This window comes from Solea solea, chromosome 20 (assembly GCF_958295425.1).
Source record: "Solea solea chromosome 20, fSolSol10.1, whole genome shotgun sequence".
NCBI lineage: Eukaryota > Metazoa > Chordata > Actinopteri > Pleuronectiformes > Soleidae > Solea > Solea solea.
This window is the reverse complement of record NC_081153.1, coordinates 2,627,320-2,643,646: the sequence shown is the minus strand read 5'-3', so window position 1 is coordinate 2,643,646 and position 16,327 is coordinate 2,627,320. Positions and strand designations below refer to the sequence as shown.

Sequence of the window (16,327 nt, the reverse complement as noted above, 5' to 3'; positions counted from 1 at the left end):
ATCACGTGGTCCCTCGTGGACACGGAAAGTCCAGAATACTTTTATTATGCCGGAGGCAATTGTTTAGTTACAGTTGCCCCATGTCAGAATCAATAACTTAAGAAAAGAAAGAAAGCAACCGAACCACCAAAGTAAACCTTCTAATGAGAAGCTTACAGTACAAGAGAGAGCACAAATGTTTAAAAAAATTAATTAAGAGCACCAAAAGATTTAAATTAAATTCAATTTAAAACAAAAATGGAAAAAATATACAAAGTTTACAAGGTTACAGTTAACCCCCTCCCCTGCACTGTCACCCTCTGTCAGTCCAGTGTTCCTATGGAGTGCTTAATGCTTAAATGTAAAGTATGACTGTGTATATCTCAGGTTTCCCTCTGTGAACTCACCGAAGCGCTTGTGCATTTGTTGTCTCCGCTCCTTCAGGAATACGACGACGGCTACGGAACAGCGTACGACGACCAAGGATACGAGTCGTATGACAACAACAACAACAACAACAGCTACAGTAATCAAGGACAAAAGTAAGTCAATCTCCCTTCCAGTCAAACGTTAGTGCTTTGGTTCACTTCCCTCACTGAACACACAAAACAAACAAAGGTTAAACCTTTACAGCTAAAGTGAGGGATTTTTGGGTTTAGTGTCGTTTACACTCAGAATCTCACTGCGTTCCTATTATTGTGTGCACTTCATTTAGATCATTGGAATTTAAGGATGAATAACAACACTCTCACTCAAGCTTATGATAGAACAAACCTCTTTATTTAAGATTCATTCCAGGATTGTTGAATTTTAGGGGAGGGTTTCCCTCAGTGTAAAAAGGCTAATTGCTCACTTGGAGTTGAGAATAATATGAGTTGAGGCTTCATTTTGAGGTGAAACTGGGAGTTTCTAAGGTTTTTGAGAACAGCTGGATTACAGCGTGTGAGCCGCGGAGTCATTTGAGCTCATTTTCTGCCTCGTTTGAACTCTACAGACCGCTTCCTGTTAGTTGACTTATTTTGTGAAGGGTGAAGGGAAGTGTTTTCTGACTGACCTTTCAGTCGTCCTTTAAGATTAACCGCTGAGACGAGGAATTTAATGTCAGTGTCTTCAAACGTGGACAGCGGGATCTTTGTCTCTTTGTCATTCCCTGCATGGAATTCAAAATATCTCATTGCATTAAATGCTTTCACTCTATATTACATATACTGTGTTTAAGCTTAATGGCACGTTGAGGGTCCTGCGCGCCTAAATGCAGCATATTGATTTTCTGCCACACTCTCCAAATGACACAAGGTCAAAGGCTTTGTGTGGGTTTGTTGGTTTTCACCACAGTATTCATGCACGCCTGTGCATGTGCATGTGCATGTGCATGTGCATGTGCATGTGCATGTGCATGTGCATGTGCATGTGCATGTGCATGTGCATGTGCATGTGCATGTGCATGTGCACATTCAAAGGATTCAAAAGGATTGTTGTTACATTTAGAGTCAAATATTGGAGTGTATCGGCAGCCGGAGGGGGGAAAAAAAGGGGGAGGGACAGAGAGAAGAAAAGAAGAAAACAAAAACATTATTCTGTCTCTTGGCGTTTGCGAGTATAGGGCGGTCAATGGTTTGTTTTGTGGAGGTGTGAGGATCTATGTCACTGAGGTGTCATCCATCTTTTCTACTATCTCTCTCTCTTTGTTTGGCCAGATCTCACACACACACACACACACACCTCTTCTGTGGGGGTGGGGGGGTGGAGAGCTCTGGGTGGATGCAGGTCTGCCTGCAGTGGTCTGCCTGCAGTGATCTGCAGTGATTTGTTTTAAAAGCAGCCTTGTGAATAATGGAGTCTTGGTCGGGCCACAGATTTTTTAAGTCCCTTATTTGGCAGGAGACAAAGCGACTAAAAGGGGGACGAGACGATGAAGTCTGAGCCTGCGGAGGAAAAATCCACAGAGTAACTTTCTCTTCTGATCGTATCAGTCTCGTGTCCTGGATTTGGTTTAGAATTCAAACACTTTATGAGAGGACGCGTCTGTGCTCACTGGGTTTGTTTGATTTGTCTCTTGTGGACAGAATTCACTTAATCAATTGTAGAATTCGGAGAATCTAGCAAAATAAATTGCATACAATATCTAACGCAGAGGTCTCAAACTTGCGGCTCGAGGGCCACATACGGACCTTCGATCGTTTTCATGCAGTCCACAACTCAGCGGGAAGTTATGAAGAGTAATAAAAACATTTTAACATCATAAATAAGTTTTTATCCTCAACAATAAATTGGTCCATATCGACACAAGTCACTTTTATTTTGAAGTTTTGTGAAACCACACCTCCTGAACTGACATGTTTACACTTGACCTGCCCCCTACTGGTCAGATGAGATGCTCAGTGGCCCCCAGGTCATTTGAGTTTGAGACCTACTGACTTAATATAATTATATTATTAGACTTACTTTCATAATCGATTAATCTGACGATTATTTTCTCGATTAATCGAGAAATTGTTTAATCCGTAAAATGTCAGAAAATGTTGATTGAAAGGATGATGTTCTCAAATGTCTCGTCTTGTTTTGTCCAAAAACCAAAAACTATACTGTTTGAATGATTTCTTTGTTCTGTGGAGCAAAGAAACCTGAAAATATTCACATTTAAGAAGCTGAACAATCTGAAAACTTGTTTAAATTCCATAAAGACACTCAGACTAATTAATTAATTGTCAAAATAGTTGACGATTCATTTAGTAATCGATTAATAATCAATGAATCGAGTAATTGTTTGTAATTATTATTACTGCAAGTCAGACAGTGTGCAGAGTTGTCTGTTGCTGCTCACCTGTGTCTGTAACAGACGTATGAATATTTAAAGCAGGTCAGTTGGTGATAATCACTGTATTGCCAGGTCTACAGGGTTTCTTTAATTCTATTACTACAGATAACATTATTTGTGGATTACTATCAGGATTATTTTTTTAAATAAATGAGATGAAAAGTGTTTCAGAAACCAATTACAGACACAAGTAATCCCATTAAAAACATGGACTCGAGGTGCTGCAACTGGCATTCTCTTCATTTTCTCTGAATCCTGTGCACAAGCACAGATTCCCACTGATGCTGATTGGCTGGAAACATGGAAATGTTGCGTCAAACACACACAACAGATGGACTTAATTACAACAGAGCAACATAGCACTGTGCTTCCCCAGATTCTCTTTCGCCCTCACAATCCCATTTAGCTTGGCGATGGACAAAGGTGCATTATTTTCAACCCAAGCCTGAAGTCACAGCAGGGCCCAGCTGCTGCAGGGCCTTGAGGGGTGTGTGTGTGTGTGTGTGTGCAGGTGTGTGTGCTGGTGTGGAAACCAAGTCTCTTAACAATGTTTCTCACTGCCTAAGGAGCTCCCACTCACCAATCTGAGCTCTGACTGCGTGGCAGGATTTCACTTGCCGTGGGATAACAAGCAGAACAATTTACAGACTCTCTGTCCTGGTATTAGCCCGATGGCTTTTTCCAGGAACCGCTTGTGCACATAAGGGGAAAAGGGATGTGGATTGTTTTTTTCCCAGGCTGCAACAGTGCATGGATTTACTGACACCTTCATTAACTCATTTAGCTGTTGCTGGTCATCACGTATTGACAGTGGCTCGCCATCTGTGTAAAGTTATTTTACTGAGAAAAATGATTGTGAAATGTATTGCACAATGATAAGTTATCATTATAATGTGATGACAACATGCTTTGGTCATTATTTAAATGATATTCAAGGTAAAAGGATTGAAGATTTGCCCGATATTTACCGTTATATCAAGAAAACTGGAGTGCACTCACTTGCTGGTCACACAAACAAATTAAATTTCTAAAAATTGTCTTAACTATGGCTTTTAAAAGGAAAGGAAATCTCCATAAAGCTATAAGATACTTTTTAAATTGTGACCATAGACCGAAAGAAGTACGACTGCCACATTTAAATTATCTATAAACTATATAAACACACCTGAGCAAAAAAGTACTAAAAATGTTTAAAATTGGATTGAATTTGTGAAATGTTTGCTCACAGTTTTTAAAAACTGTTTTAATTTTGTGACTTCGGCACAATTATTGCTACTTAATATCATGACTAAAAAGGTCATATAAAATGAATCAAAACTTGATTCATTTTTTCATTTTTCATTTTTAAAAACTTGACAGACTTGTCCCATAAGATGGAAAAAAACACATTTTTAAAGCCTGAATATGTGACCTATAAACAAATCAAATCAAATAAACGCCTATATTATTATTTTAAATACATCATTATTTCATTCCAGATGATGAAAATGTGCTCTTAAAACTGGGATGAGTAGCTTTTAAATATAAACAAACTATTGTCAAATGAGTGAAACACACCTAACGGTTCCACACGACAACTTTAAGACCTCTGCCTCAACATTAGTGGACAATCGTACCATGTTGGACATTAGACTCATTGAGGAGACAACAGTGAGGACTTATATAATGGCTTATATAATGGCTTATATAATATAATGGCGCTAATAATGGCGTTACAGTGACTAGAACTGTCATATCAATGAAATGTTCACGTACTCTAGATGTAGTCAAAATGAAAACAGAAAGACTGGATTAAATAAAAAGACTCCTCTGCACTGAGGAACGAGACACGACGGCCTGTGTAACTGTGCTGCACACATCCTATCACACACAACAACAACAACAACAACAACAACAGGGTATATTTTAGACATGATCACATTTGAAAGGCACAAAATAACACTCACAAGCGTCAGACATGAGACTTAAAGTGAAGAGCAGTTGTTAGACGCCCTGAAGACGTCTCAGTCATTTTCTAAGAGAGCTGACGGCTGGTGGAACCTCGTGTTTATACAACATACTGTTCCATTCTTTCACCTTCTTTCTGGAGAGGCTGCAGAGCTTCACCTCGAGAGAGTTATCACAAGCCATGGCTGTTGGGTACCAACGGAGTGCTAAGGTCAAAGAGACTGGAGGACGCCGCTTCTTTAATTTTATTAGCGACGAGAAGGTGATGTCTCTGTAGGGAAATGAGGAGGATGACAGCCATGGCTGGACACTCGGCGAGGTCACAGCGAGGTTGTCTCATGCAGTTCGGGTGCAATCAAAGCATTATTTCATACTTGACACCTCAGAGACTGCTGGCTGCTGACACCTCGCACCTTGCTTTGGTCGGCGCGCGCGCCGCGGGCCGGATCCCAGAGGCCCGCGGGTAAAAGGATAGCTGTGTGGCAGTGTTTTAAAGGGCAGACACGTCCTCGGGGATCAAGTGTAAATCTTAGTACAAGAGATGGGCACAGAAAAGAGCAGGTTTCATGGTGTAGAGCACTGCAGGACTGATTGCTCAAGAAGAAGAGCCCTTAAACCACTCCACTACACACACACACACACACACACACACAATGCCTCCAGTCGGACTATTATTCAGTGAATCCCTTTGGGATTATTAAGTCATTCTTTTTTTACACTGCACAATACTTCCAAGTGCCTATAACACGTCTACAGCGGCTGATCACACAGAAAACCAAGACATCTCAACACATCCTTGAAGTTTAATCAGTGCAGCACGTTCACACAAGAACAACCTTTTAAGCGTCTCGCATGCAGGTTCTGAGGTAGTTCCAGCTTCTATTCGTAGGTATGCCTGACGGCTGTCAAGATGTTGTTGTCACAAAAGAAAATACCACAAAGAAGCCACCGATATCGGGCTCACGGGTATGAGAAAGTAGTCATTACAGCGGTAAATTATCGAGTACACAGCCAAGTACTGCAAGCACCTGTGATTATAGACGTAAAAGGAGAGAGTGAGGGAGTTTATAATCTACCAACACTGTTCATATCATTCAGGGGAGACAGTCAGTAAATTATAAACGTTTTCTTTAACAAAGAAACAAAGCAGGAGCTAAAAGAAAGATATGAGCAGCACATAATGGCCTTTTTCAACTATAAAGTACAGCTCTACACGTTTTGGTTGGTTTTCCTCCTTAAAATGGGCGGAGTCATGATGAAACTGCCGCGACACAAAAACACAAACTAGTGTCTTGTAAAGCAGTTGTTTTCAATGTAACTGAATCATTGTCCATCCATCATCTACCACTTCATCCTCCACAGATGGGGGTGCTGTGCCAATCTCAGGAGTCACAGCCTGGACAGTCCCAGTCCACCGCAGGGACACACATAGAGACAAACAACCATTCACTCTCACATTCACACCTACAGTAATTTACCCATAATGCATGTGTTTGGACTGTGGGAGGAAGCCGGAGGACCCGGAGAAAACCCACGCTCACACGGGGAGAACATGCAAACTCTCTGCAGAAAGACCCTCGTTCTAACCGGGGCTCGAACCCGGGTCGACTTGCTGCAAAAGTCAAGAGTGCTAACCACTACACCAACCGTGTGGCCCAGATTAAAGACACTGCCTTTGCTAAATGTCAGGGATTAATGCACGTTTTCAGGATTGTTAAAGGAAAACTTCACAGATTACCATTTCTTTTCTTTGTTACATTACAAAAAAAAGAAACCGGGGGAACTGAGTTTGGGAAGCACAATTTTTCAAAATGCAAATCTGTGAAGTCTTTTTACTCATCTACAGTCCAGCTTCGTTCGGTTTGATTCTTGTGTCTCTTCCTGTGACCACACTCTCTGACCAGTCAGTGCACGGCAGTCTGACGGCGTCACGCAAGAATACCGCCTCGGCTCTTGTGGATCCTCGTCAGAGCAGCTACTAAAAACAAATAGTATGCTAATGGAAAAGCAGAATAACCGTGCCGAGTCGTGTCGTGTTGTGCTGGTGGAAACTGTCTGTCTGTCTGTAAACACATATTTAGTGACAACGTAGGCTGCACGCAGGACTATGCAGAGAGAGAATCTCACTTTCTGATTCATTGATTTTATTTTCCCACCCACAGTGGCAGCCACGGTGAGTCTGAAAGCTCACACACACACACACACACACACAGGGAAGATTTACTAACACAATAGCAGCAGAAACCCATTCTAAAACTGTTATTCTATATACTGCCAACATGCATAAAAACACAGTATGGAACGTAGAAAAAAAGACTGACTGTCTTTTTACTTTGAAGGAGCGCAGACAGGTAAACGGCATCATGGGAAAGTCGACGGGGGGAAATGAGAGTTTACTGCAAAAACACTGTCCAGAGGGACTGATGATGTATTCCAACATAAAGCACATACATAAATCTTTTATCATTAGTCATATTGTAAAGGTGCAGTGTGTGAAATTACAGCAGCTTTCCCAAGAACATACAGTTAGCATCAAAACTCCAAAGAACAGAATTGTCCTCCGTAGATCTGACCCAGCTCCTGATACAAGTATAAAATGTTCATTGTGAGGTAATAAAAAAACAATGATTCATTCAGTTATTTTGCCAAATGAAAATCGTTTCACCTCTTCCACACCGGGCGTTAAGAGATTTCACCTTTTAAAAATATTAACGACGTACAGTTCAAGGCGATTTCACTGGTTTGTTTTTATCAAGTGCTGCTTCCTTAAGTTGCTGCTCGTCACATCAGAAAAAGCCAAGGCCGACAAAATCCATTCAGCACAAGACGTCAGAAATACACGCTGCTGCTTCACAGGTGCTCGGGATATAAAAGCGTCTTTCGCAGGTGGAACAGCTCGTCAGGATGAGTGACATGTGCATTAGCCAAGAATGAGGCGATCCGAGGAGACGGAGGGCGGGGGTTTTACAACACTCTACCCCCCCCCTCCCCCTCCCGAGACAACTTTTATGCACTTTCAGTAAAACATAAGGACGACTTCTTACGTCCCAACTCCTGTCCCCGGGGGAAGAACTGCATACATGAGTCACGGAGAACAGCAATCATCATCAAATCTTTGGGTTGAGGCTTTTGTAATCTTTCTATGACTCTCCAGGAGGTCAGGACTGCAGATACCTTTGCAATCAGCCACCACATGGAGCAATCACTATTCTATCCATCAGGATGCTCTCCATTCAAAATCATGTCAGCCAGTTATTTCACACTAATGGCGTGTTTCCACCAGCAAGACTCGCCTTGCCTCGGCACGGCACGGCACAAGTTGTGTTTCCACGAGCATAGTACCAGGTACTTTTTTTAGTACCTGCTCTGGTGAGGTTCCAAGCGAGCTGAGGTGATACTAGGCCAGACTGCCGGCCACTGATTGGTCAGAGTGCCGTCACAGGAAGAGACGTCCGACACGAGAATCAAAGCCGAACAATGCCGAACTGTAGATGAGTTAAAAAGACTTCACAATCCTAAAAATGTGGGTTAATCTCCAACAATTACCAGGGAAATGTCTAAAATTTCCATATTTAACAGAGGAGTCTGGTGTGATAGGGTCAGACGGAGTCTGTGCTCCGGTCATGGAGGAAGTACTGAACAAATGAGGAGGCTATTTTGTCGTGCTGTGCCGTGACGAGCTGGGACAATAGTGGAGGGAAAAAAATCAGTCAGCATTTAATTTTTTCACATAATGTGTTTCTTCTTTATCCTATTTCTGCTTAAGGATTCCCAGTCACGACCGGTTTAAATCTGCAATAATGCAGGACATCAGACGCCGGTGCCACGTTACCTCCACAGCCCTTCCTGTGTAATATCCTCCTAGATTTCCCCCCAAATTTATCACAGAGCACGGGCGAAGATTGATAGTGATGTAAGAAAACAAAGACCGCAAGGGACATGTACTACATCATTCAGATTTAACACCGCCATCTGTTTCCTGATGCCCAGGAACGTCAACATCAGTGCTTAAGACAAAGATGACAGATGTGCTGGAGACGCTGGGTCTTTCACCTGTGGAAAAGTAGCCTGGAGTCAGACGCCTGATCAAAGACACACTTATGTAAGAGGTGCTGAGCTGGAGACAGATGGGCATTTTCTTTTTATTCTCGGTCAGTGAAGCTGAGGGAGAAACAAAGCCTCAGACACCGAAGAGTGCTAATGAATGTCAAATCAAAAGCTGGTCCTGTTTAGAAAGTCAAAGCACTTTTTACACCTGTGCGTTAATGAGGTCTAAACACACAGAGCACCTCGTCTCCAGCTCATGAGTGAAGCTGTGATTCCAGATGATGAATGACACAAGTTACCAAATACATTTATCTGAGGACGATGCAACAGGGGAAGGTAACGCAGGCAACGCAGAGAGAGGTCCATCACACACGCCTCACACAGAAAACACCTACGGGGTGAGATAACTGTCAAAAAGACGCACACGTACTCGCTCGTGATTTATTCAACATGACTTTAAAAAACACGTATCCACACGAACAGACACATTATTTTCCCTTCTTTCCTCTGGCTCGGTCCATTCTGTCTCTGTTGCTGTTTTTATATCCAATGTTGACAACGTCGAATAAAATGCATTGAATAAAGTTCTGTGCCTGAAATCTTTAAGCCCTGATGTTGACGGGATTGTTTTTGAACATTAGATACTATTAGATGGACTATATTTCATACACAGTCCTGCACTGATTTGGAGTCATTAGGTCACGTGACCTAAATGAGATGGCGGTAGTTAAGAGTGACGGGTCGGACTGTGAACGAGCCGCGATCGCGCAGCTGTCGCTGGGTGGAGACGGACGAGGGTGCCGCTACATCTGGAGCAAATGTCCGTTGAATATCCAACCTGAATTTGTTTTTTATTTTACTAATCTATTTCTAACTCGCTGTTGATTCATTTTTTGATTTTTTTTTTAAGTCGTAACTTTTTGAATCTTATTCTCACAGTTTGTCAGTTCATATTCATGTTGAATAAATCACGACTGAGTATGTGCACCCCTGCCTCTCAACAACCACCGTACGTTACGACGTTTTTACGTCGGAGTTCCCGTCTGACAAATGCGAACAAAGCCAGAGACCATCCCATACCATCCCATAAAGACCATTAACATTCATTTCCCTACCAAACCAAATCCATTATGCACTACAGCACATTAAGATTTTTATTTTCTTGCTGTGGGCACTGGAGGAATGTACAAAATGAAATGACTCCATTACATTTTATTGAAGTAAAGTTAACTTCAAAATTGGGCTAAATTATTAAGCCCAAGTGCTCAGTTAATCTACACCAGAATAACTGTTGCCTAGTGGCCTTTACATTCTCATAATCCTGCCTATCGTCAAACCAGATTCCAGATGATTCCCTGACTGACCTCAGCGGTGCAGTGAGGGCAGCAGATGCTGGCGAACCCCTGGCCATACAAAGCAGAACTCTCCCAGTCTTTGTCCTTCACTAAACACCTCCAGGCTCCGTGGCCTTTCTGTAACTGAGAGGAGAAAGTATCCAGGCAGAGACCATGTGAGGCGTTATTGACAAAACGTCACCTCGGGAAATTAGAGGCGCTTTACAGCTTTTGTTGCACCCATCTTTGCACAAAGAGCAGGTCTGCGTTGGCAGCCGTCAGCGCAATATTCCACCGTTATCGGCCGGTTCCATCTTCGGCAGTAAAGAGACAGAAAGGCTTAAGTGAACAACGGTACTTTTTTAATTTTTTTTCGTGATGTAAACAAAGTGAAAATAAATTAAGGGGGAAAATGCTGACAGCAGAGCGCATGTAAGCGATGAGTTTAGGTTTGTATTATCTGGATTTTCTTCTTCTTCTTCTTGTTAAATATGACACAGGGCTGTGCAGCAGAGCCTGAAATAATCCAGCATTTCACGCGCGCCTGACAACGTGTCTGCATGCACCTGTGAAAATTGATTTCCTGACATTCATAAAAATTGATGTTTATTTTCAAAGGCGACCTCTGCGGAATAACATCCCCTAGTTTTAGCATGGCGTGAAATCTAATTATTTAGTAACCCTCGTCTGCGGGGTGCACGACACGTCGAGCCGTAACATGCCTCCACTTGTCACATGCGCCTCTGTGTCCCGCTCCCCTCCCTCCGTCTCTGTCGGCCAGTGAGTTGTGTCACGGATATTCCAGTGACTTCACATCCACGGCAGATGCACGGTGGCACCTCAGCCACGGGGGCTGACTTGGAAACCTTGCTCTTAGAGCCACAGCAGCTGGCACGGCTGCTGTGCAGCTATGAGAGAGGCTGCAGCACCAGCACAGGGGGGAAGAGCCTCGCTTGCTCCCACCGGCTCGGCATTGTTTACAGCTGAATTATGGGCTGTGTAAAATTTATGCTAAGCCTGACTTAAGGCACAGGTCTCTTTAGAGAGCTGTCTCATGTCTCATTGAGCCACCATAGTGCTCTTAAAGTGATCCATCCCACAGTCTCAATTGGTCATGTTGTCTGGTTTCGACTCGAGCAAAGAAAACGTCGCAGGAAAAACAATGAAGCCAATCAGTTTGTCACGCTCCTGCTGTTGAAGGGCATTATCAGAGGCAGGGGAAGCTGCCAGAGTAACAACCTTTGCCCCGGTACAATAGAGGTAAACAGTGTTGCTTGTGGCGCCCAAAGAATTGCAGAATTACAATCCAAGGTAATGTCATAGATATTTCTTTTGTTTGGTTTTTGCAAGTGACAGACTGCATTGAACCTACTGTCAAATACAGAAACAATAACTGGAAGAACTGCTGAGACATTTGTGCTGTGAGCTGCACAAATTAAATCAGACATTAGAAATTAAAATGACACCCACATAAACTGTAACAGGAAGTGTGTTGTGCAGCCTCTGTTACTAAAATATAAAATATAAAAACTGCCATCAGCAGAAACCACACTGTAAAAAGATGGGACCCTCATTCTCTGACAGAAATGATATGATGCTACCAGTATTTCTCACTCATTTTCTAATCACTCAACCCTAATAATCCCAATCATGAAGTCAGATGACCTGGCAACACATGGTTGCATAGAATCCTGAACTTCTATTCTTGAGGAGGCTCGTGCCCAAAGAAAAGAAGATTTAATAGCCGAGTGAATTTGTAGAAATTGATTTCCCGGATCTCTACCAAACATGTGTAATTTGATAAAGACGCAGAGCGTCTCAACCCCTCGACTCCGCGAGCTCAGTTTGGCTTTCAGCGACCGCAGAGAGCCACTCCATTACAGTAACAAGAGAAAGTAAAAACTTGTAATTCGTTACTTCCACACTGGCGTGTCACCGCTGTCACCTCTTTGCCCTCGGCAGTCGGGCGGTGTCGGTGTGATGTGTCGCAGGCTTTGGATGATGCCTTCAGCGCTCTAATCCGCAGGGCTGAAAAGGTGCTGCTGTCGCTGACGGACTGACAGGCAAACGAAGACGACCCAGCTGTGATGGCTGGTGTCGGCTCAGTGGCAGCCTTATGATGAATTGCCTCTCTTGAATGATAGTCCTGTTACTGAATGATACCGACGCAGGATTGTTCTGTCAGCATCTCACCGCTGACCGTGGACAACAAAATAAATAAATAAACAAAGTGTACGGGGGGAATGAACCGCCATGCCGCTCGCCTCCACCATCTTTTTATTTGTCATTTAAGTTGCCACCGCTCATAGATCTCCATATGCAGTGATATGGAACCAGAGGTTGGGGCAGTTATGCGGTGGAGGAAATTGCCTCGTAGAACCACAAATGTGGCCAAACTTTTGAGTGCTTCTTGTTTGTTATATTCTCTATTTTGATATCTGGGTCTAGAGAGTATATCTGATTGTGTGTGTCATCAGTGTATTTGTGATGCTCTGCAGAAAACATACAAACACCTTATTGTTGCTCTCCTGCATTTTGTTTGATGCAGGGTGCATTATTTTGTATTTACCTCAATCTGGTGTCTTGTTTACAGCTCAGACGACTACTATGAATACGGACACAGTGGAGAATCATACGACGCATATGGTGAGTTGTTGCTAACTTCTCTCCCAGGACATCTTCTATTGTCAGAAGTGTCTTCTAGTCCCTGAATTCACCATCTTAGTTGCCATAGCACCTGGTTATTTTCATGATGTTCAAAAATAGTGTCAACGATAGACGATGACAAGAAGCATACACACAAGAAACACGAGTAACTTATCACTAAGGGTGATCCAGGTATTTGCCAAAAATGATGAATTCAAATAAGAACATTTCTTTAGAGATTTTAGATCCACTTTAATTACTGCAACAAATACAAATCCTCATGGAATTATTATATTACAGGATGAATAAATGTACTGGGCCCAGCCTTGAGCCCTGGGGAACTCCACAAGGATCTTCAATACCTTTAATAGACTTTAATGAATTAATTTGGATATTTTTGATGCCTTCTTTAGGTTTGTATGTATAAACTAGGCCACACACCGGATGTATGCGACACTTTTGAATCACAGAACATCCAGCTTTTCCGTTTTGGCACTCATTAAATTGTTTAGAACGAGAATAACACCGCTCTCCCCTATTTTCTCAACATGCCCCAAACAGTTCACAGGAAAATAGATGATAGTGAAAAAGGTCTTTCAATGTCTTTATCTGTCACACGGTATATCACAAACACAACACTATCTGTTCCTGTTTTAGAGTAAAAGCAGTTTAGCTTTTCAGTTCCCTGACATACATTCTTCTTTTGTAAAATATTTGCAGGGCTGTCAGATGAATTATTAATTCCACAGAGTCCTGGCATATACCTGAGAGGCATACTGAACATATTATTTACTACAACTTTTGAAAGCAATCCCTATTCGAACGTGGCACCCAACCCCAACTGAACAACGGTTGGGGTTGGGGTTGGGCGACGCAGCTGCATCGAGTGATGCTCAGTAACTGTCCTGAAGGTCTAAAACCATATCACTGATTACACAGTTGTTGTATTTTGTTTGTTTGTTTGTCTCTTAATAGATTTAAAATATACAAAATGGTGGTGTTGATGGATTCAAGGTTTAAAAATTGTGAATTGGAACAAAACAAAATATCGGCCTTCAAAAGAAGTGATGACATCTAATGGGGAAAAAACTAAATACAGTCCATCAAGCTAATGTTCACGAGCAATGACTGTACTATCGCCTCTGCTGTCAGTTAAACAGAAGAGATTCACAGTATGATTAGGTCCACTTTAAAATAACTGCTTTTCAGTTAAATGTGATTTATCGCGCCTGAGAGACGAGGTGCGAGGAGCTCCACTGACTTCAAAGTTCAGACAAAATGGAACGGAGACAGTGTTTAACACGACTGTGTCAGCTTTACCGTCACAGTACAAAAAAAGTGGGCCAAGGTCAAATCTGCCGCAGCGCTGTAACGACAGTAAAGCTATTATACAGTAAAGCAGAGCAAAGTCTGACCCGTGGATGTACAACACGACACGGAACCACCAAACGCTCTGCACTGACCACTAATTGCACTGCTGACAGGACACCTTATTATAAGTTTGAAATCCTGATGTTTAATTCTTCCTTAAGGACAGAAAATCCCATTAAAATGTTCTTTGTGTTCTTACAGTTGAAGGTTGTGAATGTGTAGCTTCTGTATTAACACTCAGATATCGTTAGAAACAGCTCAGGTGATACGGGAACACTTTTGGCAGTAAAGTAAAGGCCAGAACGCCAGACCTCGTCCAGCAGATAATCCCGGAATCGCTGTCACGTCACGTAGTATTGCGTCTAGTATGTTCACAGTCAAGCGAATGAGTTTGACTCAAACATACTTTTTTCAAGAACTGAATGTCCACACACACTTCATACTCGTCTAATCTCCCTTTGTCCTCCATTTCCAACAGTGACTGTATTTCTCATGTCAAGCAACTCATCCACTCACATTTTGATATTTAAATTCAGCCGAATGAAGTGAACGCATCATTACAATGACTCAAAGTCAATATGAAAATGTGATATGTTCTATTTCAAACACAGTGGTTTACAGAGCATACACCTAAAACCACAAATGTGCCGCTCTCAGATGACACTTCTCACATACTGTACTGTATATTAAACATGTAAATGTCTTTTTTAATATCCAAAAGGATTTTTTCCTTTTCCTTTTGCATCACTGAACTTACCGAGGACCTACTTTTTTGTGTGGTTTTTATCTTGTAGAAAATTTGAATTTGACTAATAAGTCAGAGCAAAATAAGAACTTCCCTCCCTAAGAACTTTTGTGACCGCACAGGCATCCTCAGCTCATTAGGAGCGCTGGTGTGCATACACACACACACACACACACACACACATGAAACAGAGAGTGCAGCCACGTGGGTCACACACACACACACACACACACACAGCACTGATGTGCATCTTCAGAAAACACAAGGTTACCTTGGTGTGTTTCTTCAAAGTGACTGTCAGTGAAAAGGGTGACAGGTTTAATTAAGGGGTATTGGCTCGTGTGCTGGCGACAGAAAGAGCTTGTGCACATAAAAACAACAAAAAAACAGCTCCAGGGAAGTGTGTGCGGCGCTGGCTGCAGATCAGACAAAAGGGTGCCATCGATACTGGCACTTTCACATTGACAGTAGCGGGGGTGAACAGGAGCTGATTTAGGCTAATGGTAATTGTGACCTTTTATGCCGGGAGCCACTAAATGGGTCCTTTTCAAGTAGCTATTTGATCCTCTCGTTCAATTATCTGAGATGCATCTTCCCAGGTGAAAGTCAGGCTATTTGTGTCGGCCTCTTTTGTTAATATAAACCGCGTCAATACCAGACACTTAAAGTGCTCCATTGCTCACTCTCTGAATGAATGAATGAATGATTTAAGGTTTTAACGTCTCTGTGGTCACTACTCTCTCCTGTTCTTCTGAAATCAGGTCAGGAGGAGTGGGCAAACAGTCGCGGCAAAGCACCGTCGGCACGGACGACCAAGGCGGCGTACAGGGATCCGCCGTACTCCAGATATTGAACTGTTTATACAACCTGCACAACCTGAGTCCCCCCCCCCCTCGTGGCGGTTTCAACCCAAGTAATGGATTTTTTATGGACACTCCCATCTTTTTAGAATCGAAAAAAATATTAAACCACACAAAAAAAAATAAGACAAATGAAATACTGACAGTCTGAAAATGAATTAGGTTACTATAAAACTGTAGCAAAAACAACAACGAAGAAATCAATTATGGTATGTATGGAAGCTCATTTCTGCCAGAAATGAAAAAAAAAGGTCAAACTTAGCCTTGAAATTATGAGATAAAAAGTCAAAATTATAAGTCGACTTTTCATCTCACAATTTCGACTTCTTATCTCACAATTATGTATTTTAATCTCATAATTTTGTCTTTATATCTCATAATTGTGTCTTTATATCTCATAATTTCGGCTTTATCTCATCATTTTGACTTTTTATCTCATAATTTTGACTTTTTATTTCATAGTTATGACTTTTCATTTCATAATTTTGACTTTTTATCTCATCATTTTGACTTTTTATCTCATCATTTTGACTTTTTATTTCATAGTTATGACTTTTTATCTCATAATTATGACTTTTTA

At 42.0% G+C, this 16,327-nt stretch overlaps 1 protein-coding gene across 3 annotated transcripts in view; it reads left to right on the top strand.

Annotated features, from left to right (window-relative positions):
• Positions 1 to 16,327, top strand: part of khdrbs3 (KH domain containing, RNA binding, signal transduction associated 3) — a 108,778-nt gene that overhangs the window by 86,398 nt on the left and 6,053 nt on the right. For 2 of the 3 annotated variants that reach the window (XM_058620046.1, XM_058620047.1), the window contains 3 exons: positions 424 to 521; positions 12,719 to 12,771; positions 15,649 to 16,149. In XM_058620046.1, coding sequence (XP_058476029.1) covers positions 424 to 521; positions 12,719 to 12,771; positions 15,649 to 15,740 — 243 coding nt within the window. In that variant the 3' untranslated portion in view covers positions 15,741 to 16,149. Of the gene's footprint in view, positions 1 to 423; positions 522 to 12,718; positions 12,772 to 15,648; positions 16,150 to 16,327 lie in introns of those variants that run through there. The other variant, XR_009234103.1, reaches the window with a different exon arrangement.